General features: G+C 42.8%; 1 protein-coding gene across 1 annotated transcript in view; it reads left to right on the forward strand.

Annotated features, from left to right (window-relative positions):
• The first annotated feature begins 644 nt into the window (after window positions 1-644).
• SH3BGRL2 (SH3 domain binding glutamate rich protein like 2) overlaps window positions 645-25,733 on the forward strand; it is a 38,699-nt gene continuing 13,610 nt past the window's right edge. Inside the window, exons 1-3 of the mRNA XM_066604899.1 lie at window positions 645-848; window positions 9,037-9,222; window positions 21,268-21,351. Coding sequence (XP_066460996.1) covers window positions 804-848; window positions 9,037-9,222; window positions 21,268-21,339 — 303 coding nt within the window. The 5' untranslated portion in view covers window positions 645-803 and the 3' untranslated portion in view covers window positions 21,340-21,351. The remainder of the gene's footprint in view (window positions 849-9,036; window positions 9,223-21,267; window positions 21,352-25,733) is intronic.

Below are 25,733 nucleotides of genomic sequence, written 5' to 3' on the forward strand. Positions count from 1 at the left end.
CGCACGCCGTGCAATGCTGTGCCAGCCTTATTGTAACCAATGGGTGATGTGACGCATTCCAAGGGAATGCCACTCCCAATGATAGGTCATTAGGACTGCGTGGGAAATAAATATTGCTCATATGTATGACCCTATTCAAAAGAATGGGGTTCGTATTCGTACCAGATTTGCGCATTTCGCAAGGCACAAAATGTGATGAAGCGAACCTATTGATTTCAATGGGTTTGTTGTCATGAGCGTGTTTCTCGCGTGCAAATCCTGCAGGCGAGAAAAGATAGGACCTGCCCTATTTTTCTGTGTGTTCTGCAGAAAGCTGCCATAATAGTCTATGACAGGTTTAAAAAAATTGAAGGTGAAGGTCGTGAATGTGGCGAGTGTATTTGCGCATACATTGGTCTGTGGAAGCCCTTAGGGTCACCATTGGTGATCCAATTTACAGTTCACAATACGCTGCAATGCCGTAGGTGTCCAGAAGGTGGCAGTACATACTCGTATATGAGAAGATGTAAAGCGCCATCGGTACATTAGATAATAAGCTGTACATATCCGCGGTTAATGATCCCCCCCCCGGCTCTGCGCGGTGACACTAGTGAGACGATGGCAGCTAATGTAGCGATGTGCAGCCGGACTAGCAGCTCTGCGCCCTTTGCCCGGCCACACCTCCCCGGCCTGGGCGGAGCTGAGCGGAGTGCTGGCCGGTGCACTAGGGACGCGCACCCCGGTGTCCTCATCGTGTGACTGTGTGATCGGCAGGAGAACCATCTGTTGGGCTCGGCGAGAGATCGGAGGTGGAACCCGTGAAGATGGTGACCCGGGTGTACACGGCGTCCTCCTCCTGCTCCACCACCGTGAGTTCTCCCACACTTATTACTCATCACTAGTTTCCTAATGAAGTCCCCGCTCTCCGTGTGCCGGGATACCGAGGCTCTGCATCCGTAGTTCCATCCCACCTGAGAGATGGGGGGAGTAGTAGGCTGATGGATGGGCGTAATAGTCATATGGGTGGGGGTAATAGTAATCAGGTACAGCACACATGTAGATGGGGTACTAGTAGGTCCAGCACACCTGTGGATAGGTAGGTAGTACGCAGAATATAGCACACAGCTGGATGGGGCAGTAGGTTGAATACAGCATACATGTAAATGGGGTAGTAGTATACAGAATATAGCACACAGGTGGATGGGGCAGTAGGTTGAATACAGCACATATGTTAATGGGGGTAGTAGTATACAGAATATAGCACACAGGTGGATGGGGTAGTAGTAGGTCCAGCACACCTGTGGATAGGTAGGTAGTACGCAGAATGTAGCACACAGCTGGATGGGGCAGTAGGTTGAATACAGCATACATGTAAATGGGGTAGTAGTATACAGAATATAGCACACAGGTGGATGGAGTAGTAGTACATTGAATACAGCGCAAATAAGGATGGGGTACGCGTAGGTTCAAAAAAGTGCTTTCGTGGTTGGAGTATAAGTACGTTGAATACAGCGCAAATGTGGATGGGGTACAAGTAGGTTCAAAAAAGTGCACACATGGATGGGGTGGTAGTAGGCAGAATACAGTGCACATATGAATGGGGTAGTACTTAAAGCAAGCATGTGGATTAGGTGGTTGTAGGTTCAAAAATGTGCATATGTGGATGGTATGGTAGTAGGCAAAATACAGAGCACACGTGTGGGTGGGGTAGTAGTAGGTAGAATATAGCACACTCGTGTGGATGGGGTACGAGTAGGTTAAATAAAAGCACACACGTGGATGAGGTAATAGTAGGCAGAATATAGCACATGTAGATGGGGTAGAGTAATAGGTTTGAATCAGTATGCATGTGGATGGGGTGGTAGTAGGCAGAATACAGCACATGTGGATGGAGTATGAGTGGGCTGAATACATTGTGAACATGAAGGCAGAACACTGTGCGAATGTGGATGGCGTAGTAGGTTGAATTCAGTATGCACGTGGATGGGAGTATCAGTGAGCAGAATACAGCGCACACATGGATGGTGGTAGTAGTACCAGGTAGTACCCTGTTTCCCTGAAAATAAGACAGGGTCTTATGTTAATTTTTCCCCAAAAGATTTTACTTTTTTACATGTATAGCTGCCTGGACACTATTTACATTAACAAACGGTAACTAAGGCTTATTTTTTCGAGTAGGCTTATATTTCAAGCATCCTCAAAAATCCTGAAAATCACACTAAGGCTGCCTGCAAACGGCCGGGTCCGATCCGGCTGCGAGAATTCTTGCAGCGGGACCCGACCCGAACATCTGCAGAGAGCAGTGTGTCACTCACCTGCTCTCGCGGCCCCGGCTCTTTTATGTGCCGGCTGCTGAGCTGGCGGCCGGGGAGTGACGTTTCTGTGCGGGGCTCGAAATAGAGCATGCCGCGATTTGTTTGCCGCACGAGATTTCACGCGGCCATCTGCCTAGGATTGTGTTTGCTAACTCAATTCTATGGCAGCTTCCATGGGCGGAAATTCCGCAGGGAAATCCCGCCGCGGAATTTCCACCCGTCTGCAGGCGGCCTAAGTCTTATTTTCAAGGTAAGTCTTATTTCAGGGAAACGGGGTAGGATAACTACGAAGTTTAGTAATTGCTTAGTTTTGCTGTTTTCTTTCTTTTCAATACCCCCTACGTGGAGCTGTTTACTACTTGCAGTATTACTAATGTATTACATGCAGGTGGGGACATTGGGGTCACGTATAATACCGCAGGGGTATTTTTACCTTAGTAAGGTATTGCACTGTTTGTGGACACCAACAGGCCCAGAAAAAAACAGCTGAAGTTTGGTGACGTTGCATGTATGTGTTCCCATTTTGAAAAAGCATCCTAGCTTATAGCAGGTTTGACCCGTCCTACAGGTTCCCTCCTAGTTCAGGTTTGTTGGTTGTGTTTTTTTTCCCTTCTCTTTTTACAGAGCCATACTTGTAGGGATGCAACAAAATCTGAATGTTGCCCCTATGTCACTGGTAATATACGACCCGTGCAGTATGTGACGGGTGGAGTTCATAGAGTACCCGTTGCGGGGGAACAATCCTGCCGGCGGTGAATCACTCCTTGTTTGCATATTTTCTGAGTTCTATAATAGCTGAACATGATACAGTAGAGTGTGTGGCGGTTTAGCTTTACAGAGCCTATATACAAATATTTACAGGAAGGTTTCCTGGACACTATACTGTATCAGTACTGCGAGGACAGATTGGGATGTGTGCACCAGTATTGGCTTGTCAGCAACTCTTTTTACATAGAAGACTGTCTGATAACGATGAATACTGTGTTACAAGTGCTGGAAAGCTAATAACACCCACTAGATATTACTATAATATCAAATCATCCACAGCCTTCTACATAGCATGTCATGAAGGTCGGCTCATCCCTGCTGATAAATATATTTATTTGCTGGTACAGTTTTTGACTCTTTCCGGTCATTGCTTATTGTTTTTTTTTTTTTTACAATAACCGTCAATAATCTGGTCAGCTCTACATAATATATGGCAGTGCATAGCTGGGGAAGAGTTCTGAAGTACACAAGGTAGTATAATAAGCTGATGCACACAACTACATGAAAATTGTAGTACTATACATGACTTTTGTACAGCTTGTGCAAATGCTGCAAATTCTCTATGAAAATAGAAAACCCTTTTTTTTTTTTTTTTAAATTGAGACTACCCACTCAAAAATGCAGCCCCTAGAGCAATTGGCCAATCGCCCTTGGTCCTGTTCCCAACACCCTGTCAAACCGCTGATTTGGTCATGGAAGTCCCAGCCAGCCAGGCATTTCTGTGACAATACCTTGTAGTCATTCAGACAAATGTCTGCCCGGGTAATACAAGGATAGCTTGAGCCAACCAGGATTTAAGCTGCTCCTACTTAAGAGACCCAGCTCATTGAGATCATTATGTACTAATAGAGCATATGGACAGGGTTTGTCTTGACCAGGCAAAAAACGGTAACTTCAAGAACAGAATACAGTAAGTATATAAAGGTCTCTACACATCCATATGCTGTACACAGACCATGGGCTCAAGTGGTAATAATTGATATGGAAATCTCTATATGATAAATTAGCACCGTATTGAAGATCTATACCATGCTCATGAGGCACTATAGAAATATTGCTGTGGTTCAGATTGCACTACTAATTTTGCAGATTAATTTTAAGGCTATGGCTTTAGAAAGTTTTGAACTAATATAAATGCAAAACAACGTATCCATTCTTAACCCCTTTAGTGACCATCCCATTGCCTTTCTATGTCCTGGCTAGCTGGGCTTTAATCCCCAGGGACGTAAAAATATTCTCCCTGCAGGGATTAAAACCCCGCAAGCTCTGGACATGACAGGCTCATGCTGCTGGTTACCCGAGGTAGCCAGCAACCTGGAATTATCATCCCAGGCCACGGGACACCCCCAGTCACATGATCGCCAGCATTTCCCGAATGCCGGCGATCATATGATAATCAATTGAAATTTTAATAAAATAAACAGTTAAAGATTCAGCTGGGCAGATTTCAGGGCAGCTGAAAGTACTCACCCTGTCCTCCATGATGTCCTATGGCATTCTGGCCTCCCGGTCTCAACAGCGCCTTCTGTGCATGTGTACCAGACGTCATATGTTGGGCGCATGCACAGAAGGCCGCGGCCCGGGAAATTCACAAATCTCTCTGGCTCCCTGCTAACATGTGTAGCCGAGAACAGAGAGATGTTACCAGGAGCTGCCGTATGCTGTTCCTGGTCACATGTTCGCTGCTCTCCAAAGGATAACAGCAATTATGTAAAGTAAAAAAAAAAGTTTGTTTCATCTCCCCTCTCACATATATATGTGCCTGCCGCCAAAATGATGGACGCATGTGCAAAAGCCGCGGATTGCCAGGATAGTTTAAAAACTCCCTGCTCCTAGCTACCAAACGTAGCAAAGAGCCTGGAGATTTCACGGGGGGGCCGTGGTACGCGGTCCCTGGTCACTTGATCGCCCTTTTCTATTGGAAAACGGTGATCACGTAAAAGTAAAAAAAAGTTAAAGTTTCACCTCCCATCACGGATCTAATTCATGAGGGGAGGTGAAATTACTTACGGTGATCCGGTGATGTCCCCCGACGAGATCTTCATCTGCCGACCTTTCCCCAACTTCAGCTCATTCGCCCATTAGCAAAGTGGCTGACACAAACGCAGAAGCTAGGGAGGGCCCGGGAAACATAAAGTCTCCTTGCTTCTGGCAACTTAATGTAGCCGAAAGCCTAGAGCAGTAACAGAGGGCCGCAGTGAGTGGTCCTCGGTCACGTGATCGCTGTTATCCAATGGGTAATGGCGATTACGCAAAAGTTAAAACACAGTTGAAGTTTAATGTGCCTTTCAATTTGAGCTCCGATGTTTATACCGACATAATATTTAGGCCACGTTGGGTATGTGAAATTTAATTTTTTTCTCCTCTAAATCACATTAATTCTTGAAAAGAAACTGTGGGCTCAAAATACTGATGATCCACCTTGAAATGTGTATTTTTAAAAATGGGGTTATTTGTGGGGGTATCTCTCATTCTGACACCTACGAGCCTTTGCAATCTTGGCTTGGTGTAGGAAATCAAAATGTTCTTCAAAATGTTAATAATCAATGTTAAATTTGTACGTCTCCTAAATGGTTAAAGAACTGAAGTTTTTCCAATGTGCGTCCAGAATAAATTAAACACATGGAAATATATATCTCATCAAAAATTTGTACAGTATGTTTGTACATATCAGAGATATTGCAATTGAAAATGTGAAAGAATGACAATTTTTTCAAAATTTCCCCAATTCTGGCGCTTTAAATAAATATACAAAAATTCTATCTGTCTATTTTTACCACCTAAATGAAGTACAATATATAATGAAGAAAGAATGTCAGAATTACTTGGATATGCAAAACCTTTACGGAGTTATTCTGTGTTAAAGTGACTGGTCAGATTTAGACAATTTGGCCTTGTCATTAAGGCGCAAACAGGCGTGGTCACTAAGGAGTTAAAATCTCTATTAGGCCAGTTTCAGATGAGCGTATTGTAGCACGTCCCCAATATGGATTCATGTTACCGATGACATTACATATTTCATCAGTAGTTCATCTGCATTTGCCCTGTATTTACTGTCATTGCTTTTATTTTCTTCTGGGCAAATACTGACCATTATTTACCTAATAGAAAAGAATACCAATACAAAGGGGAAAATGGACAGCAGTAGGCCGTGCTTCCTTTTGTAAAATAACAGCTATGAAAAATATGGCCATGGGAACGGATACATAGATTTTTATTACCAGTAGCTACATATTAGGATTTGCAATACTCAGATCAAATATGGAGTTAAAATGTGCTCCTCCGAAGCAGGTCTTAGGCCTCCTGCCGGTGACTGTGTCGGACTCCAGCAGAATATCACAGTGGAGTCCAACACGGCGTCCCCCAAAGACCCCATAATCACCTCTCTGGACTCGCCGCGCGAATACCGTTGGGCAAGCCGACACAGTGCAGCGCATGACACGCGGGCGGTGACACGTAATCACATGATACTTCCACTGTGCGCACAGAGGAAGTATCACGTGACAGACTGCTTCCATTGACCCCAATGGAAGCTGGCCGCACGTTTTTCTGCGGCAATTAGAACATGCCGCGGTTTCCTTCACACTGCGGAATTCCACGGTAGAATTCCACAGTGTGAACATTGAAAGGCCGGAAGCTATTAGGTTCAATAGAACCAGCACGTTTGAGCTGTCAGATTCTCTTTAAGGGGATTCTGTCATCAGAATTGTCGATTCTAAGCAGGCACCACAGTGCTTCTCACTACTTGACACACAACCTGAACATAACTTGGTAAAAATTGAAAAATTTATCATTACTATGAAAACGTACTTTTTTATTCTCCCACCATGTTTGCAAATCCACCTGCCTACAGTCACAGGGTAAATACTTACATTGTGTCAACATTCTTACTCTGCAGTAATTTGCACTTAATCTCTGTGTCATCCAAGAATGAGCACTAAAGGCCTATTTACACACAATGATTATCACTCAAAATTTGCTTAAAAGCCATTTCTTGAGCGATAATCGTTGCATCTAAACACGCGGCCATCGTGCACTGTTCGTTCATCGCTCATTTCTAGCCAGCACGCTGATACTTCAGTGGGCATTGCTGATAGCATTCTTTCAGCTGGTATCCTGCTGGCAGTTCTCAGCAGGACACCAGCAGAAAGCGCTGAGAACAAAGCAGCTGTTTGCATATATACAACAGCTGCATTATTCTCGGAGCTATCGCAGCAGTATCCCGCTCTGCCTACATTAACTCTTTTGTAGCTAATTAGCTACTTAGACTTATACAAAGATGATTGCTCACAACTGTTAATCAAAACGAATTTTGAGTGAACATCTTTCCATGTAAATGGGCCTTAAGTCTTTAAACTGCGGAGTGAGATGTTTTGCAATGCCCGGATTCTGGTGCTTGTGCAAAAGGTGGCAGCAGAGTCACAGAAGGGAAGTGAAAAGAGGCTTGACACAAGACTTAGGCGGCCCGCCTCCTTGACTCGAGGCAGGTCAATTTTAATACACCACAGAAGCATATAAAAGTGAGTTTTCACATAAACCTTCTAATTTTTACAAAGATATGCTCAGATTCTGTGTCATGTGGTGAGGAGTGCTATGATGCCTGTTTAGAACCATTCATTCTGAGGACAGAATCCCTGTAATGCTAAGGATAAGGATTCTATGTTTCTTTTTTTTTTAATACAGACCATTGACTTCAAAAATTAACAAAATAAAGTCACCAAAAAAAAAATTAAATGCTTAACATAAACACTTGATTTGTGCAACAGGTTATTTCCTGCTGTTTCCTTTTCTTAAATTTCTCTTTAAATGTATCACTCTCATCTGTAAATCTTTCCACAGTACTGCCCCGCCCTATGTCTTCTGACTCATCTCTGTCTATTGCCTTACCCCTGCCCTCTGTTCTACTAGTGATCTTAGACTAACATCTTCCATAGTCTGTTCCTCCCATTTACATGGCTTTTCTTGAGCTGCACCAGTCCTCTCTAATGAACTACACCAGACAATCAGATTAATTCCCAATAGCCATGGTTTAAACATACTCTAAAAACACATCTGTTTAGGAAGGCCTAACAAATTCTCTAATCTAGCCCTTCTTTGTTTACACCTTCTATATTATTCCTCAGAATTTGACTTCTTTGTCCAGCAGTAACCCCCACACTCCATACACTGAAAAGCATTTCATATCTGTGCATACACAGGCACTGGCTGGATAACTGGCTCATGGAGCTTCATGTATACTACTCCATTTAGTAAAAGACCACTTTACAGTGCTTCCATCACCTTGGAATACTTTCGCATTGGCAGCACACACTGTCACCTGGCAGCCGCTAGTGAGTGACATGCTGCTGGTCAGGTGATGCCACTTCCGCATCACCTGACCAGTAATGCGGTACTCACCAGCAGCTGTTGGGTGATGGGGTTCCCTACTAGCATTGCACTTTTGCTTCTGGCAATGCGAAGTGCGTGGCATGCTCTAGATGCTGAAATCAGCTGTGGATACGCTGCTGATTCCTAGTCAAAATCTGCACCCATGGTGTGGATTTTGATGCAAAAATACTGCAGATTTTGCCACAGAATTTGACTGCAGAGCACTTCCACTATATGTGAACATACCCTATGAGAGCCAAATAATACCCTCACTCTATGACTATATATTACCACCATACAGGTGATCTTAAGACTGTATACGTGATTCCAGTGCAGTTGCATTCAGTGATAAAAGGTTCTGACCTCTCCAACTCGTTTACTTTCCTCCTCCATCAGACCACCATGATGACTTCACCCACCATTCAATAGTAAAAGTCCCGAAATGCCCCTTTAAAACTGTTGTAAAATTTGTTGTGTGAACTTGACTTTTAAATTGTCTTAAATTGTCTTCTATTTTTCATAACCTTTTATATGATCAACATTTGCTGTGAGTGGCCATTGCGCCCATTTGTAATTTTGTTAATATGTTTCTCTCTTGATATCACAGATTAAAAAGCAGCAGCAGGAATTAATGCAGTACCTGGAATCCCATAATATTGATTGTGAAATAGTGGATATTACCATGTCAGAAGAGCAGAAGCAATGGATGTACAAAAACATTCCTAAGGATAAGTGGCCTAAGCAAGGCAGGCCTCTACCTCCTCAGATATTTAATGATGAAACGTATTGCGGGGTGAGCCTTCTCTATTTACACATATTGTGTTGTATTGAAACAGTCGTTAATTTGAGCACTGACTGGAACATTTGTTTTTGTATAAACTTATCTGTTTTGTGTAAACTCAGACTGTTCAAACAAAAAAAAAAGATACAAGTAATCATTGGTCCCCCTACATAAAAAAACCTGGGTCTCCCCAAGTCGTGAGCTAACTTACATTAATACACAAACAATATACGATGAAAGCTTCCACGGATATATCTTGATATATGTGATTTCCCAAACTTGTTGAAGGAACTGCTGTAAATTTGTGCTAACCCTGGTGAACATCAAAGAAGCAGAGTTAAAGCGTTTTGCAATTTGTCATCCAGCCCTATATTCTACCCCAGATTTGTTGATTGTTTCACAGATCAGGATAAAATCAGCCCATCCCTTCTTTAAAAGCAATGTGTCATCAGAAAATGACCTTATGCATCAAGTTTTTATGTTAAACATATTTTCAAATGATTTCTGGTGATTTTATTTTCAATATTTTCGATGTTACAATTAGAGATGAGCGAGCGTACTTGGAAAAGCACTACTCGCTCGAGTAATTTGCTTTATCCGAGTATCGCTGTGCTCGTCCCTGAAGATTCGGGTGCCGCTGCGGCTGACAGGTGAGTCGCAGCGGGGAGCGGGCGGGAGAGAGGGAGAGAGAGATCTTACCTCCGTTCCTCCCCGCTCTCCCCTGCAGCTCCCCGCTCCGTGCCGCCACCCGAATCTTCAGGGACGAGCACAGCGACACTCGGATAAAGCAAATTATTCGAGCGAGTAGTGCTTTTCCGAGTACGCTCGCTCATCTCTAGTTACAATCTAAATTTATATTTAAAAAAAACAAAACCTGAAGTTTTCACACTGACTACTAATCCTAATAATAGTCTGAGTATTCCTGTTGTATAGAGAGAACTTTTCAGCAGTCATCATGCTATCTTCACAGGAGTTACAATGAAAGTTGTGTATAGATAACACAGGATCCTCTATAGACTTTTATGTATCCGCCTTCAGTTGCCGAGAAGAGCTAACAAGGAATGATGACAGCTTCCCCTTCATTTCAGCAATCAGCGGGCAGCTCGGCACCCATTGATCAAAATGTTTTACATGTTGCTGTGCTGTGACTTGTCAAAAGTTGTTTTCTAAAGTGCAGTTATTCTTTAACCCCTTTAGTGCCAGCAAGTAGATTGAGTTAGCATTTCCAGTGCCAGAGAGCCCTGCAGTTTGTGTGAAAATTACAGAATATCTCCATGATTTATCAAACAGATGAACTGACCCTAATGGCTCACTCACACGGGCATATGGGGGATGTATATTACACCCTTATTTTCCACACTCGTAATACGCAGTCCTAAAAACCCATTGATTTGCAATGGGCTAATTAAACATACATTTTTGTTCATATGCGTATTACGGCCCGTTTAGACTCCAATTGAGCGACTATCGCTCCTGTGTGGGGACAGCAGCGATGGGCTGCAGTCCGTGGGACAACTGTTGGGCACATATGTGTTATTGTCCCAATTCGGGGCTACTTGGCAATTGGCAGCTGGCAATGCAATACAGGAGATATTGGTGACTGACTCCTCAGTACAAGGGGCCTTAGACCATAGCTTCATAATATAGGAATAGTAACAGCTATTTTCAGGTGGAATAACCAAGGTATAATCTACATGCTTTAAGCCATCCCCTGTGTACACCCGAATCACTTCCCTGTTTATCTTGTCAGTTATTTTTCGGAGAAAAAGGCATGGCAACCGTACTATACACAGGGCCATTAGTACTTTTCTGTCCCGGCTCCCAAGCTGTGCGCTTCACTTCTTCCCTCTGAAATGGAAATTACATGTGAGAAGCCACATGTTCAGATAGTCAGGGGCCACACAAAATGTCATGGTGAACCTCCGGCCATAGGTTGTGCACCCCTGGTGTAAACCATCAATCAATAGTTGTGTTTTCCAGTAAATGCAATCCCATTTTATTTATTCTAGAACACCCCCTCCAATGGACAAGTAGATAATGTCCCGCTTGTGAGTAAGCAGCTAGCTATACATACTAGAGGAGGCAGGGACCGCGCTCCCTTCAGGAATACAATGGACTTGTAAGCCTGAGTATGAGGTAATCTTTCTAATGGGAAATGTATTCAACTCGGACACAGTTGGAGAGATTTGCTAAGCTGAATGTGCCAGAATTCTGGCTCAATTTCTACAGAAAAACTGTCGCACATGCCTTGCACCATGTGTTTTAGACATTTTGTATGGCTCCCTCCACAAGAACATGTGGCTTAGCAGAAACCGTGGGAATTGGCAGGGAACATGGCAAAAATCATGTGCCGAAATTTCACCAAAGACTCCAAGACAATCAATAGCTGGTGTAAAGTTAGACAAAAGTCTCTAAAGTCGCCCGAGATTTATCATACAGCATAAGCCACTGTGATATTATGTAAATATAATTTATCATGCTTTTTACACTGTCTAAATATTAGACTGCGTAGGTAAATCTGCCCTATTATATTTTTGTGCACTTGACCTAGTAACTCGTTAGACATGGACTTACACTGACAGATGCTATTGTTCTGTTTAAATGTATTTGCATTGCATAGTGCCTACACGGGTCTTGATTTGCCAACATGCTCTTGCAACATATGGTGTGATCACATCTTCTGCAGTAAGCCTGATACTATTTCAGAAGGCATTGTTCGCAGCAAGCATTAGGCAGTGTATTAGAATGTTTCATCCCAATTAATAATAAGGTGTGGTACTGAAATGTTTCAAGGTGTGGTATGTAAAGGTGTTTTTTTTTAATATCATTTGTAAATCTGTGTTGTAATCTAAATTTGTAATAGGCCCCTCCGTCCATTGGCATTGAGGTATCCCGCGGCAGATCTCAGCTTTAGGAGCTGCCGCCCAGTAGCAGGAGCCGCAGACGGTTCTCCGCAGGTCAGCCTAATCTGATAGATAGGCTGACTGCAGAGAATCGGGGCAATTCGCAGCATGCTGTGAATTGCCGTCCGCAAGCGGAGAATCGCTATGATTCTTTGCTTGTGGACAGGGGCTAGCGCTTTCCATAACAAGGAAAGCTTCAGCGGGCGTGATTTGCCGGCGAAATCACTGCCATGGACAGGGGGCCTTACAGTTATTTTAGTCATACCTTGCAATGACTGTAGGCTGGAGGCACATGGCTTTCTTGCTGTTATGGATATCACTCAATGGGCACTGTGAAGTTTAAATGGGTATTCCCATCTCAGACTTTCATGGCAGATCTACAGGATATGCCATAAAAGTCAGATGTGAGACTCGCACCTATCTTCTGTTCTGGCCGTCACCACCCCTGGCCGCCCTGTATGCAGTGGTTGGGAGGACAGAATAAGCCAAATGCCCTGTGCTACACTGTTTCCATAACTACCATAAAAGTCAGTGGAAGTTAAGCAAGCGAGCAGCGCTATTTAAGTAACTTGGAAGTTACGAAAACAGCATAGCTCATTGTGGTATACTATTTGCGTAACTCCCATTGAGTTGTCTTCCATGGGGGCCAGCCGAGCTCAACTGTTTCCATCAGCCTGTCCATTTTATATTCAGTAGTGTTCCGATCTCGGCGATGGATGGGAGCACAGCTTTAATGCATGGGTACTTCTATGGGGTTAGTACACACCTATTACAATTATATTGCATTACTATGGCTAAGACTGCTGCATAGAAAATACGGTATAGACAGTGCTGTAATTGCAGCTTCTGTATCAGTGCACTGTCGGACACTATTATGACTGATGTTAAAGGGGTTGTCCCGCGAAACAAAGTTGGGGTATACACTTCTGTATGGCCATATTAATGCACTTTGTAATGTACATTGTGCATTAATTATGAGCCATACAGAAGTTATTCACTTACCTGTTCCGTTGCTAGCGTCCTCGTCTCCATGGTGCCGTCTAATTTTCAGCGTCTAATCGCCCGATTAGACGCGCTTGCGCAGTCCGCTCTTCTCCGTGTTGAATGGGGCTGCTCGTGCTGGAGAGCTGCTCCTCGTAGCTCCGCCGCGTCACGTGTGCCGATTCCAGCCAATCAGGAGGCTGGAATCGGCAATGGACCGCACAGAAGACCTGCGGTCCACCGAGGGTGAAGATCCCGGCGGCCATCTTCGCAAGGTAAGTAAGAAGTCACGGGAGCGCGGGGATTCGGGTAAGTACTATCCGGTTTTTTTTTTCAACACATGCATCGGGTTTGTCTCGCGCCGAACGGGGGGGCTATTGAAAAAAAAAAAAAACCGTTTCGGCACGGGACAACCCCTTTAATGTCCTGATAAAGGGGAAAGGTTGGATGTCAGCATACCATCCTTGCAAGTTTATTAGGTAGGTAAACACCCAGCAACATTTCAGCGCTTACACAGGCATTTCTTAAGACTATTGCATTTGATTAATAGTGGGACATCTGTGCTGCTTCCCTTGTATTTTGATACAAGAGGTTTATGTTCTGGCACTGGAAGAAGAATATTATAATCTTTTTAGAAGTTGCAAAATTATAATGAAGTGTTAAAATGCCTTCCCATTTACATCTGTCATTTTTATATTACAAATAATACATATAGTGATATGTCAAATACTGTAAATAGGATCACTATACTTCACACATATATTGTACTGATGTAGGATACATATATCAAGAGTAACTACACTTTTTTTCTAAATGTACATAATTGATTCTAAACATTTTTGCAGTAGGTTTTATTAGCCTATTCTGTACATTTTTTTCATACAACACCCCACTTCAGCTATGCAGCTAAGTTAAGACAGGGCTGAGAAATCCATCTTCACCTAACTACATAGAAAAACAGTGAGCTCCACCTATGCCTGTGCTGTTGTCTTAAGGGGAGGCACTGCAGTTCCATAAAACAGTGCATTAACAAAGCCTGCTTTGTATATTTTATTACTTTTTTACATACTACTTGCTCTTGTGCCCCTGTGATATGTCCCCTGCGCTGTGTTTATTAATCTCCTGCCTGTGCTGCTCATCACCTGGCGCTTCTCCATACACAGAGCCAGGGGACAGGGCAGCACCGGCAGGAGATTATTAAACATAGCGCATGGGACAGATTAAGAGGAAACAGGACCAAGTAGTGTGTAAAAATCAATAAAATATATAAAACAGGCTTTATTTGTACACTTTTATATGGAACAGCTGTGCCTGAACTAGAGAGAACATTGCAGGCACAGTTGGAGCACCCTCTTCTGCTGTGAAGACTGATTGCTCAGCCGGTACTATTGTATGTTGTCTCCACCACAAGTATGGGTGGAGACCTAGTGATGGGTTGTAATCCCCCAGTGTACACCCACAAACTACTGATTGGCTGGCGGGTGCAAGATCCTAGCAGCGTGCAATGAGTTTTGCTTTAGATGGAGAGTTACGGTTAAGGTTAGTTTCAGTGTTAGGTTTACATAATTAGCTGTGCATGCTTCCATTTGAGAGCGGGCCGCATTAACATGGAAGCATGTACGGCTAATAATGTAAGCCTAACACTGAAACTAACCCTAACCCTCCATTCCAGCCAATACTATTTCCATGCTTCTAGGACCTTGCTGCCCATGTCACCTCATCTCTCCTCCAGCCTCTCACCCCACCCCCTGCCCTGCCAATCTGTTACCGGGGCTGCAGACCTCCATCCTGGCTGCGCAGAAGCCGTGAGCAAAGAGAGGGGGGGGCAGGACCCAGGAGGGAAACGCGTCGGCGTGGCTGACGGGAGGTGGGAGGGCCAGGAGGCCAGACATGACTGTAGGCGTGAGGGGACAGAGGAGGACCCGGGGACATTTGCTTAGAATCGCCTTTTGCGTATATCTTTTTTTTTTTTTTTTTTTTTTTTTTAGAGTTTAGTTACTCATTAAGCACACAAAAAATAGAGTTCAATATTCAAGACTTATCTCATCCTGAATAATTGTGGTTAACCACACAAAACTGCCATTTCATTTCTGCACGTTCTCCTTAGCCTTAGTCTATTTCCATCGTGGAATAAAATTTGATGAAAATGATCTGGCGAGTGCCATATAGTAAACTCTCGTTGACTATTTCATTGCATTTTTGAATTTGTTGCTGAGTACCGCTAAAACAATTCTGTTGTGCAGAGATTTCTTTATAAGTAGAACTAGAGTGAAATGTAACACCTGTTGTATACATATCGCAGGATCACACTGCTGACAGTATGTAATGCACATTGCTCACCTGCACCCCCTCCACTCAGAACATGTCAGAACAAGCATGTACTCTCTTCTATCAGCCAGTGACTCCTCTCCAGACTACATTTTGATATGTTCTTAAGAAATTTGCTTTACTAAAACCATAACTATTGTTCAAAGCTCAGGGTAGCAGCTGGAGCAATATGACTGCCCCGTAATCGTGCATAGAATGTAGGATTGAAAAATGAGAATATAAAAACTGATTAGAAAAAAAATTGGCTGGTTTCAGATATATAGATAATTTCCTTTAACCCCTACACTATACCTGGCTGCTGTCAGCTGTGTTAGCTCGCTCTGATTGCAGCCGTTAAGAGCCAAGGGGTGAAAGGGTGGTGGATGGGAGGCCACAGAGGACTATGTTGGTGGCTGTAAGTCATGCATTGATCAGAGTGTTACCATCTAGACATCTAGAATAATTACATTTTATGTGGTTGCTGCATCTGGAATGTGCAGCTGTGAAGAAAACCTAAGGTCTCACTTTAAAGCAACACAGCCTGAAGCCCCATTTACACGCAACGATTATCACTTGAACAAGGGAACGATTGAATGAATTACCAATTTTTTTTGCATAGAAATGCATAGCATTTAAATGTGCAGACAATGGTCTGAAATCCTCTTCATTTCCCTCATTAGCTAAAGTAAACACTGTTCATGTTGTTTGCTCAGCTGGGTGGGTGTTTATACGAGCAATTTCTTGCCAGCAGCTTTTTAATTAGTATGAAGAAAACCCATTGTTTTCCACCTAAACAAGTAGCCATTGTGTTTATGGAAGGTAAACAAACACTCCTCCCCTCAAGGTGGTCAGAGGTTCAAGACTGAACAATTGCCATTTAAATGAAAGACAAGCCAGCAAGTACTAACAAGGTTTTTCTTAAATTGGCTAAAAAGTCAGCTCAAAGAATTGCTAACAACAAGTGAGCAAGTGAGCGATTTTTTTATTTTTTTTTGCATTCACACTGAATGATTATCGCTCGAATTCGTTCGTTTGAATGAATTTTGAGCAATAATCGTTACGTGTAAATGGGCCTTTACTCTACACTGTTTTATCAGTACAATCCCCATGCATCTGTCCAGTACTTACAGTTCCTGGACATGTGAAAGTCAACCATGGTGGCAACTGCAAAGTTTGTTTCGCAAAACAAATTTCTAGTGCTTCTCTCACTCTGCGGTCAGCTAGTTGTGACTGATTCATATACTTGCTGCTAGTGTGAAGAAAATAAGACTCTGTTGAAAAAAATACATTACATCCATGAAGTGCTTACTGTATTTTTCACTCTATAAGACGCACCTGATGATAAGATACACCTAGGTTTTAGAGGAGGAAAATAGGGGGAAAAAATATTTTGAACTCGCCCAAACCAGGCAATGAGGGAGAAATAGAGAGCCGTAGTACCGGAATGAAGTGTATATACACCACTAGGTCAACCTGCCATTCAGGATCCAGGGACAGCTGAGTGTAAGCGTAATGGTGATCTTATTATTTGTTACCTGGCTTTCCAGGAGCCCTGAATGCCATGTTTGACTAGTAATAGCGATGTATGTGGTATAAATGCTTGCATAACTCTGCAGTTGGCATTCAGGATCCTGGAAGAGCTGAGCGACAATGTAATGGTGATTCCATTTGTTCTCACCCAACTTCTTAGGAAGCCTGCATGCCAAATCTGATTATGATGAGGTATACATTTCAGTAGAGCTAGGCACCAATCAGCTGTACCTACGGGTGGCTCTCTCCTTCTATGGAGCCTATAGTTGTGTGATAAGTGGAGGAGAGCAGTCTGTACCCACAGCTGATTGGTGGTGGAGCAGCAGTTCCCTCCAGCTCACTAATCAGCAGTTCGTACAGACGGCTGCTATGGAGCAGACGTGGGATCCTTATCACACAGCAGGGAAAAAGAGCAGCCCATATGGAACAGCTTATTACTGAGTGCCGGAGGGAACTGCTGCTGCTCTTCCACCCCCACCAATCAGCTGATAGTACGGGCGGCTCTCCTCCCTCCCCTGCTATATATGCGGTCCCTGCTGGCAGCGCCATCACCACCACTTTGTGGGGAGAGAAGGTGTGTCTTATAAAGCGAAAAATACGGTATGACAGTGCCACAATTGTAGCGACCCGTGGAAAGTTATGCTTTGTACTGCACAATAAATAGAGGAGAAAATCCCCCCAAAACAATGGCAGAATTGCTGGCTTTTTATTATAAATATTAGTCAAGAAATTATATGTACTCCATAATGATGCTATTTAAAATTCAACTCATCCTACAAAAAGCCTTCATTCAGCTCCAGTGTCACATCCAGCACCTGTTGTCAGAGAGTCGGGGGAGTTTCCTGATATAAGCCTCATGGATACCAAGGATGTCTTTTTTTAAAGGGGTTGTCTTGCGAAAGCAAGTGGGGTTAAGTACTTCTGTATGGCCATATTAATGCACTTTGTAATATACATCGTGCATTAAATATGAGCCATACAGAAGTTATTCACTTACCTGCTCCGTTGCTGGCGTCCCCGTCTCCATGGCTCCGTCTAATTTCGGTGTCTTCTTGCTTTTTTAGACGCGCTTGCGCAGATGGGTCTTCTCCCTTCGGCTCGGCTCGGCAGCAGCTGCGTTTTGGCTCCGCCCCTTGTACGCGTCATCGCGTAGCTCCGCCCCGTCACATGTGCCAATTCCAGCCAATCAGGAGGCTGGAATCTGCACATGTGACGGGGGCGGAGCTACGCGATGACGCGTACAAGGGGGCGTAGCCAAAACGCCGATGCTGCCGAGCCGAAGGGAGAAGACCCATCTGCGCAAGCGCGTCTAAAAAAGCAAGAAGACACCGAAATTAGACGGAGCCATGGAGACGGGGACGCCAGCAACGGAGCAGGTAAGTGAATAACTTCTGTATGGCTCATATTTAATGCACGATGTATATTACAAAGTGCATTAATATGGCCATACAGAAGTACTTAACCCCACTTGCTTTCGCGAGACAACCCCTTTTTAAGTTTTGTTAAGTTTTGCAATTGCATTGTATGCAGGCAAACTATAGGAAAACTAAAATGTCCACCTGCAGCACTGCTGACATCCAGGTATTACACAGATGTATTATTTTTATTTTAAGACTAGCGTACCCGTCGCGCGTTGCTGCGAAGACAGACATACATACATACATTCGTTTTTATATATCTAGATAACAACCAATCACAGCGCAGCTTTCAAGTTACCTCAGCGGTATAATGTATAACAACCAATCACAACACAGCAGCTTTCATGTTACCTCAGCAGTATAATATATAGCAACCAATCACAGCACAGCTTTCATGTTACCTCAGCGGTATAATATATAGCAACCAATCACAGCACAGCTTTCATGTTACCTCAGCAGTATAAGAAATAGCAACCAATCACAGCACAGCTTTCATTTTACCTCAGCAGTATAAGAAATTGCAACCAATCACAGCACAGCTTTCATTTTACCTCAGCAGTATAATATATAGCAACCAATCACAGCACAGCTTTCATTTTACCTCAGCATTCTCAACATCCAGCAATTGTCTTGCGAAACGTTCGATGGATGCATCATTTTGTAGTTGAACATGCTTGCTCGTTATGCCTTTTGCTTTTGTGCTTGAGATGGAAATCAAACGATCTTTGTCTAGGGGGCATAACTGTCGACGATGCTCGCATGCACGCCATTTATCATAGGATAGTTGTACTATGCCAGTAATCTTCCCAGGAGTGTACTCAACAACTTCCCAAAGTTTCATGGTGATTAGATGAATGGTGTAGTAGCGCCAAAAGGACAGACAGACAGACAGACATACATTCCTTTTTATATATATAGATGACATCAGGAAGTGAGAGAATTAGATTCCGTACGTAAAATTTGGACGCTAATTATTTTGCGCTTAGAATTGAATAATTGAGTTGGGACCTATTAACTTTTCCTATTTATGACATAATCAATGCTCGTGCCAAATTTCAAGTTTCTATGACATTGGGAAGCGAGAAAATTAGATTCCGTACGTAAAATTTGGCCGATAATTTTTTGGCGCTTAGAATTGAATAATCGAGCTGGGACCCATTAGCTTTTCCTATTTATGACATAATCAATGCTCCTGCCAAATTTCATGTTTCTACAACATCGGGAAGTGAGAGAATTAGTGGCAATGATGGAAATCGAACGATCTACATGGGGGGGTCGTAACTGTCGACGACGCACGCATGCGCGCCATTTATCGTAGCGTAAATGTACTATGCCTATAATCTTCCCAGGAGTGTACTCAACAACTTCTCAAAGTTTCATGGCGATCGGATGAATGGCATAGTAGCGCATAAAGGACAGGCAGACAGACATACATTTAATTTTATTTATATAGACTAGCGTACCCGTCGCGCGTTGCTGCAAAGACAGACATACATACATACATTCGTTTTTATATATCTAGATAGCAGCTTTCAAGTTACCTCAGCGGTATAATATATAACAACCAATCACAGCACAGCAGCTTTCATGTTACCTCAGCAGTATAATATATAGCAACCAATCACAGCACAGCTTTCATGTTACCTCAGCGGTATAATATATAGCAACCAATCAGAGCACAGCTTTCATTTTACCTCAGCAGTATAAGAAATTGCAACCAATCACAGCACAGCTTTCATTTTACCTCAGCATACTCAATATCCAGCAATTGTCTTGCGAAACGTTCAGCGGATGCATCATTTTGTAGTTGAACACGCATCCCGTTGCTCGTAATGCCTTTTGCTTTTGTGCTTGAGATGGAAATCAAACGATCTTTGTCTGGGGGGCATAACTGTCGATGATGCTCGCAGGATAGTTGTACTATGCCAGTAATCTTACCAGGAGTGTACTCAACAACTTCCCAAAGTTTCATGGCGATTAGATGAATGGTGTAGTAGCGCAAAAAGGACAGACAGACAGACATACATTCCTTTTTATATATATATATAGATTACATCAGGAAGTGAGAAAATTAGATTCCGTACGTAAAATTTGGACGCTAATTATTTTGCGCTTAGAATTGAATAATCAAGTTGGGACCTATTAACTTTTCCTATTTATGACATAATCAATGCTCGTGCCAAATTTCATGTTTCTATGACATTGGGAAGCGAGAAAATTAGATTCCGTACGTAAAATTTGGACGCTAATTCTTTGGCGCTTAGAATTGAATAATCGAGTTGGGACCCATTAAATTTTCCTATTTATGACATAATCAATGCTCGTGCCAAATTTCATGTTTCTATGACATTGGGAAGCGAGAAAATTAGATTCTGTACGTAAAATTTGGACACTAATTTTTTGGCGCTTAAAATTGAATAATCGAGTCGGGACCCATTAATTTTTCCTATTTATGACATAATCAATGCTCGTGGCAAATTTCATATTTCTACAATATCGGGAAGTGAGAGAATTAGTGGCAATGATGGAAATCGAACGATCTACGTGGGGGGGCGTAACTGTCGACGACGCTCGCACGCGCGCCATTTATCGTAGCATAAATGTACTATGCCTATAATCTTCCCAGGAGTGTACTCAACAACTTCCCAAAGTTTCATGGCGATCGGATGAATGGTGTAGTAGCGCATAAAGGACAAACAGACAGACAGACACACACACACAGACAGACATACATTCAATTTTATATATATAGATGAAGCTTCATTTTATGGATGGACAATTCTGCATTTTATATATTCTTGTCAAATTAGAACGTGTCGTATTCTCTGTCAGCACTCACCTCTGGTGCTTTTTAGTAGCTCCTTTTAGCGTTTCCTAATTCGTTAACCCTTTTGCTTGTTGTTTTTTCTCTTTAACAGGATTATAATGCCTTTTTTGAAGCCAAGGAAAGTAATACAGTGTCCTCATTCCTACGGATAAAGGCAAAATAAATATCACAGATGGTTTGTTTCTTTTATTTCTTTTGTGTAAACCTGTATATTTTTAGACGGGCTACGGTAACACTAGAGTTTTCTCAATTACCCAGTTTTATTAAAAACGTAAATCAAAAAACAGGAAGCCTTTATAAGTTTCTTGCTTACATCCTTTTTCCATCATGGTGCTGGTTCAATGAATGTGCTCAGTGGTTAGCACTGTTGCCTTGCAGTGCTGGAGTCCTGGGTTCATATCTCATCAAGAGCAGTATCAACTTTGAAAAACTCCATACCCTTGGGGCTCCTGCACACTGGCAAGAGCGATATTGGGCCTTGATTCACGGCCAATATCACCCTAGCAATGCTTATGAAAAGCCCTGGATGCAAGGCATTTTTTATAGGGAAACAGCCTTGTACTGAAGGAATCCTCTGCTGCAGCTGTCACAGCCACAGCAGGAAATAGCGATATTCTCCCATTGATTTCAATGGGGCCGGTGCTACTGCTGCCCGCTCCATTGAAAGCTTGTGGAAACCCCTGGATGCGAGGCGTTTTCATTTGAAAACAACCTTGCATCCCTGCGGGTTTCCCTTAATCGCCACCGCGGCAAGAGATCACTATGTTCTCCCATTGTTTTCAATGGGGCCAGCAGCAGCATTGGCCCTGTTGAAATCAATGGGATAAGACCTCTGAAGGAATTCTCTGCTACAGCTGTCACAGCCACAGCAAGAGATCGTGATCTTTCCCCATTGCTTTCAATTGGGCCGTGCTGCTGCCGCCGACCCCAAAGAATACAATGGGCGATATCAGCAAAAGAAAGAACATGCTGTGATTTGTTTTCTGCATTGAATCGCAACGCGGTGTGATGCAGGAAAATATCGCAAATATGCATGAACCCATTCAAAAGAATGGGGTTTCATATTTGTACGAGATTTGTGTGTCTCACAACGCACAAATTGTCGCACGATTTTATCGCCAGTGTGAAGGCGCCCTTGGTCAGATTTTAATTTTCATTTTTTGGCACTGCAAAGCAGCAGTCCCAACAACTAAGCTACCACACTTGTTCTTTCATTGCTACAAAAATAGAAGAGCAATAAGAAACACAATAAACACAAAGAGAACATAAAAAGCAAATAGAGACATCTCCCGTGATCATATTTTAACCTACAATTCCAGCATTGCAAGGCAGCAGTGCTAATGACTGAGCTACCAAGAAAGAAAAGAATAAACAGTGAGAACCTCCAACCTCCATGCAGATGTTGTCCATAGAGAGCTGTGAACCTAGAACACAAGTATTGCAAGGTGTGGTGGCTCAGCTGTTACTACAGCTCAATTAGGCTGGCTTCACACTGGCAATAGGCTTTTTTGCGATTCAAGGGTGAGCGAAAACGCATGATAATGAAACCAGTGGTTTCATTCTCCTTGGTGATGTCCTCACTCAACCCTCGCAGCATTCCCATTGAAAGCATAGGAAGTACATCACGCTCCCCTGTCACAGCTGTGGCAGAGGTCTGCAGTGATATCCCATTGCTTTCAATGGGGCTGGCGCTGTTACCATCCCATTGAAAGCAGTTGGTTGCAGGCAACCCTCACAGCGTTGATTTTCCGGGAAGGGCTTGAAATATAAGCCCTTCCCTGAAAATCATCCCTAGCTGTAAAGAGAAAAAAAACGAACTCACCTAGACGAGCTGTCCCTCTCCGTCCCCGACAGTCATCTTCTATCTTCTGGAGGCGTTTTCACTCACTCTTGCATCGCACAAAAGCCTATTGCCAGTGTGAAGCCGGCCTTACAGTGCTGGAGTAGTAGGTTCAAATCTGCCAAGAGTGATGGCTGTATGGATTTCAGAGTTAATGTTGTCCTTGATGAGGACCCTAGCATTGCAAGACAACAGTATTAACCAGTGAGCCCCACTCATTGAAGAACCACCTTCACCGGATGTAAAAAAAATTTACAAATTGTGTTCAGGTTCCATCCACCTCTCATTGAGTACAATCCAATAAAAAAAGGATCAATCTGTATTCCATTTCTGAATCTGGAAACAAAAGCACAGCAGTCTGCACTTTTGATCCAGTGTGAAAAACAGAATGGAGACGAAAAATACAGAAACAGATTGAATCTGAAGACCTCTCGCTTCAATACATTTCTATGGGCAGAACGCAAAACTCTAGTGTGAAAAAGCCCTTAACAAGTTGATGTGATCAATTCATCCACAGTGTGTTATGAAAAATGTTATTTTTTTGTTTGGGTGAGTAGGGTTTAAAGGGGATATCCTGGTACATAGTATTCTGTAAAACCCTGCTCAGCTTACAGTATTGTTATGGATAAATCCATGTTACGTTAATATGCTGTGGGGCTCCAAATCAGAGGTGGTTATGGCAGCCACCATGAGAAAGCAATAGACACAGGCATCACGGTCGTGTCTTAGAGCAATCTGAGTTTATTGTGTACTTTGTCTTTCTTATACAAGAAATAGTAGGCGTATCAGAGGTTGAACTGCTTTACAGAGGTCGACCTGTTTTACTGGTACATAATTTTGTCTTCTCTATAAACAATGCTTTATTTGTTTGTATGTAGACATCGTGTCTGGTATCCTGATTATCATCACACTCTACATTAACAAAGCATTCCATACAACCTTTTGATCAGTGTAACGAGATAAACAAGCTCTTGGAGACATGATGGACGCTTAAGATTACACCTGTACTTAATTTAGCAGAGCTTTTCATAGGACACAGAATAGAGTGTACAATTTAGGCCTACAGCCTCCGGAAACGTATATCAAAGATACATACATATATAAATTAATATGTTCATAACCCTCACAATCCCCCATTTTGAAACAGTCCATCTTGAAAAGAGCCTTTGTAGTGGTACTATCAAGGGTGCTAAGCCACCCCCGCCGGTCTTTCTATCCTCTTCGCCGGATCCCCACTGTTGTTGCTCTTTTACGTATGACTGTTTTAACGATATCGTAGAGGGAGCGATTCCAGATAATTTGCTTGTCTCCGTATCCCACAGAATTTCCATAAATTGCAAACACTCAAAAGAATGAACAAAAGAAACAGTATTAATAATGGGTGAAACATAAAATCCATCATCTTTCCTGCTGTAGGTGACCATTCAGTAAAAATATCATACCAGTTATACTCTGTGTCTACCTGGATCTTAGTACCTAGGCTGACTAGCTTATCTCCTACCCATACATTTTTCTAATTCCATAAGGGAGAGGTTAGTAACATCCAAATGCTTTTAAAGGTGTTCAGTATCTATCATTAGTCTTACAATTCTACCCAAGGATACTGTCAGAGTTGACATAGGGATAGCATCTGGGTACCAGTAGTACCTTAATGTTGCTTCAGCATCTGGCAAAAATGTGTAAGTTTCTGTAAATCTATGTATCACCGACATGTTCTGTATACATCCAGACAATGGAGTGATGAGATTATACATACTGGTGGTTCCAGTTCGGTTGGCAACAAAGAATATATATTGGGGGCCAACTTCTATCAGCATATAGATGAAGCAGGTAACACCGTCCAATCACATATGCTGACTGAAGGCTGCTGGAAACATGGCTCATATGCGGCTGTACTCCGTCCGCATACTAGGCCATCCAGTGTTTCTTCACAGTTCTCTATACCATGGGTTTTATTTTCACTATAAATCATCATACCTGTGAACTTGGGCAACCAATATTGTAAAGCATATAGAGGCGGTCCGAACACCACAGGTAGTACTACAGACTTACACATCAGGCTTGTGTCCTTTACATCATAAAGTCATTTCCCCAGTGCTATACTCATCAGAGCATTCTATACTATCAGCCCCGGGCCGTATCCAAGATGCTACTGGAATTACATTATTGAGAATATTTCTCCACAATTTTTCATTATTTGTCATCACATCTGACTGCTTTGTCCCTCTCGTGAATCATATATACATATTGCAGGCTACATTGTGTATAGTTCATGAATTTACTCATATTTACAAACAAATCCTTTTAAACCGCAAAACCAGATTAAAAAGCGTTAATACATCCTTATCATATCTTAATGCAAGACATCGGGGGAGGAACAAGGAAGGCATGCATTGTGCCTGAACATTTATCAATCTAGAAACATCCTGTCCTACCCCAGCCATTTTATTCTTCATCACCTCTAAATCTATAGAGTTCAGAACCCCTACACCTGTACCAATTCCCCCTAATAGGGTATCATACCATTTTCGTTTTCCTCTGGTGCAGGGTTTCATTGCCTGAAGAGAAATATTATAATGCAATATGGTTTTCTGGCTCTTTGTGGATGATAAGGGGTGTCAAATGCCTGGGAGTTACCCAGGGCAGACATGAAGTGTTGCATTATTTCACCTGTGAAATGTGTACCTCTATCTGACTCGATTACCTCTGGTACCCCG

This window comes from Eleutherodactylus coqui, chromosome 1 (genome assembly GCF_035609145.1).
Source record: "Eleutherodactylus coqui strain aEleCoq1 chromosome 1, aEleCoq1.hap1, whole genome shotgun sequence".
Taxonomy (NCBI): domain Eukaryota; kingdom Metazoa; phylum Chordata; class Amphibia; order Anura; family Eleutherodactylidae; genus Eleutherodactylus; species Eleutherodactylus coqui.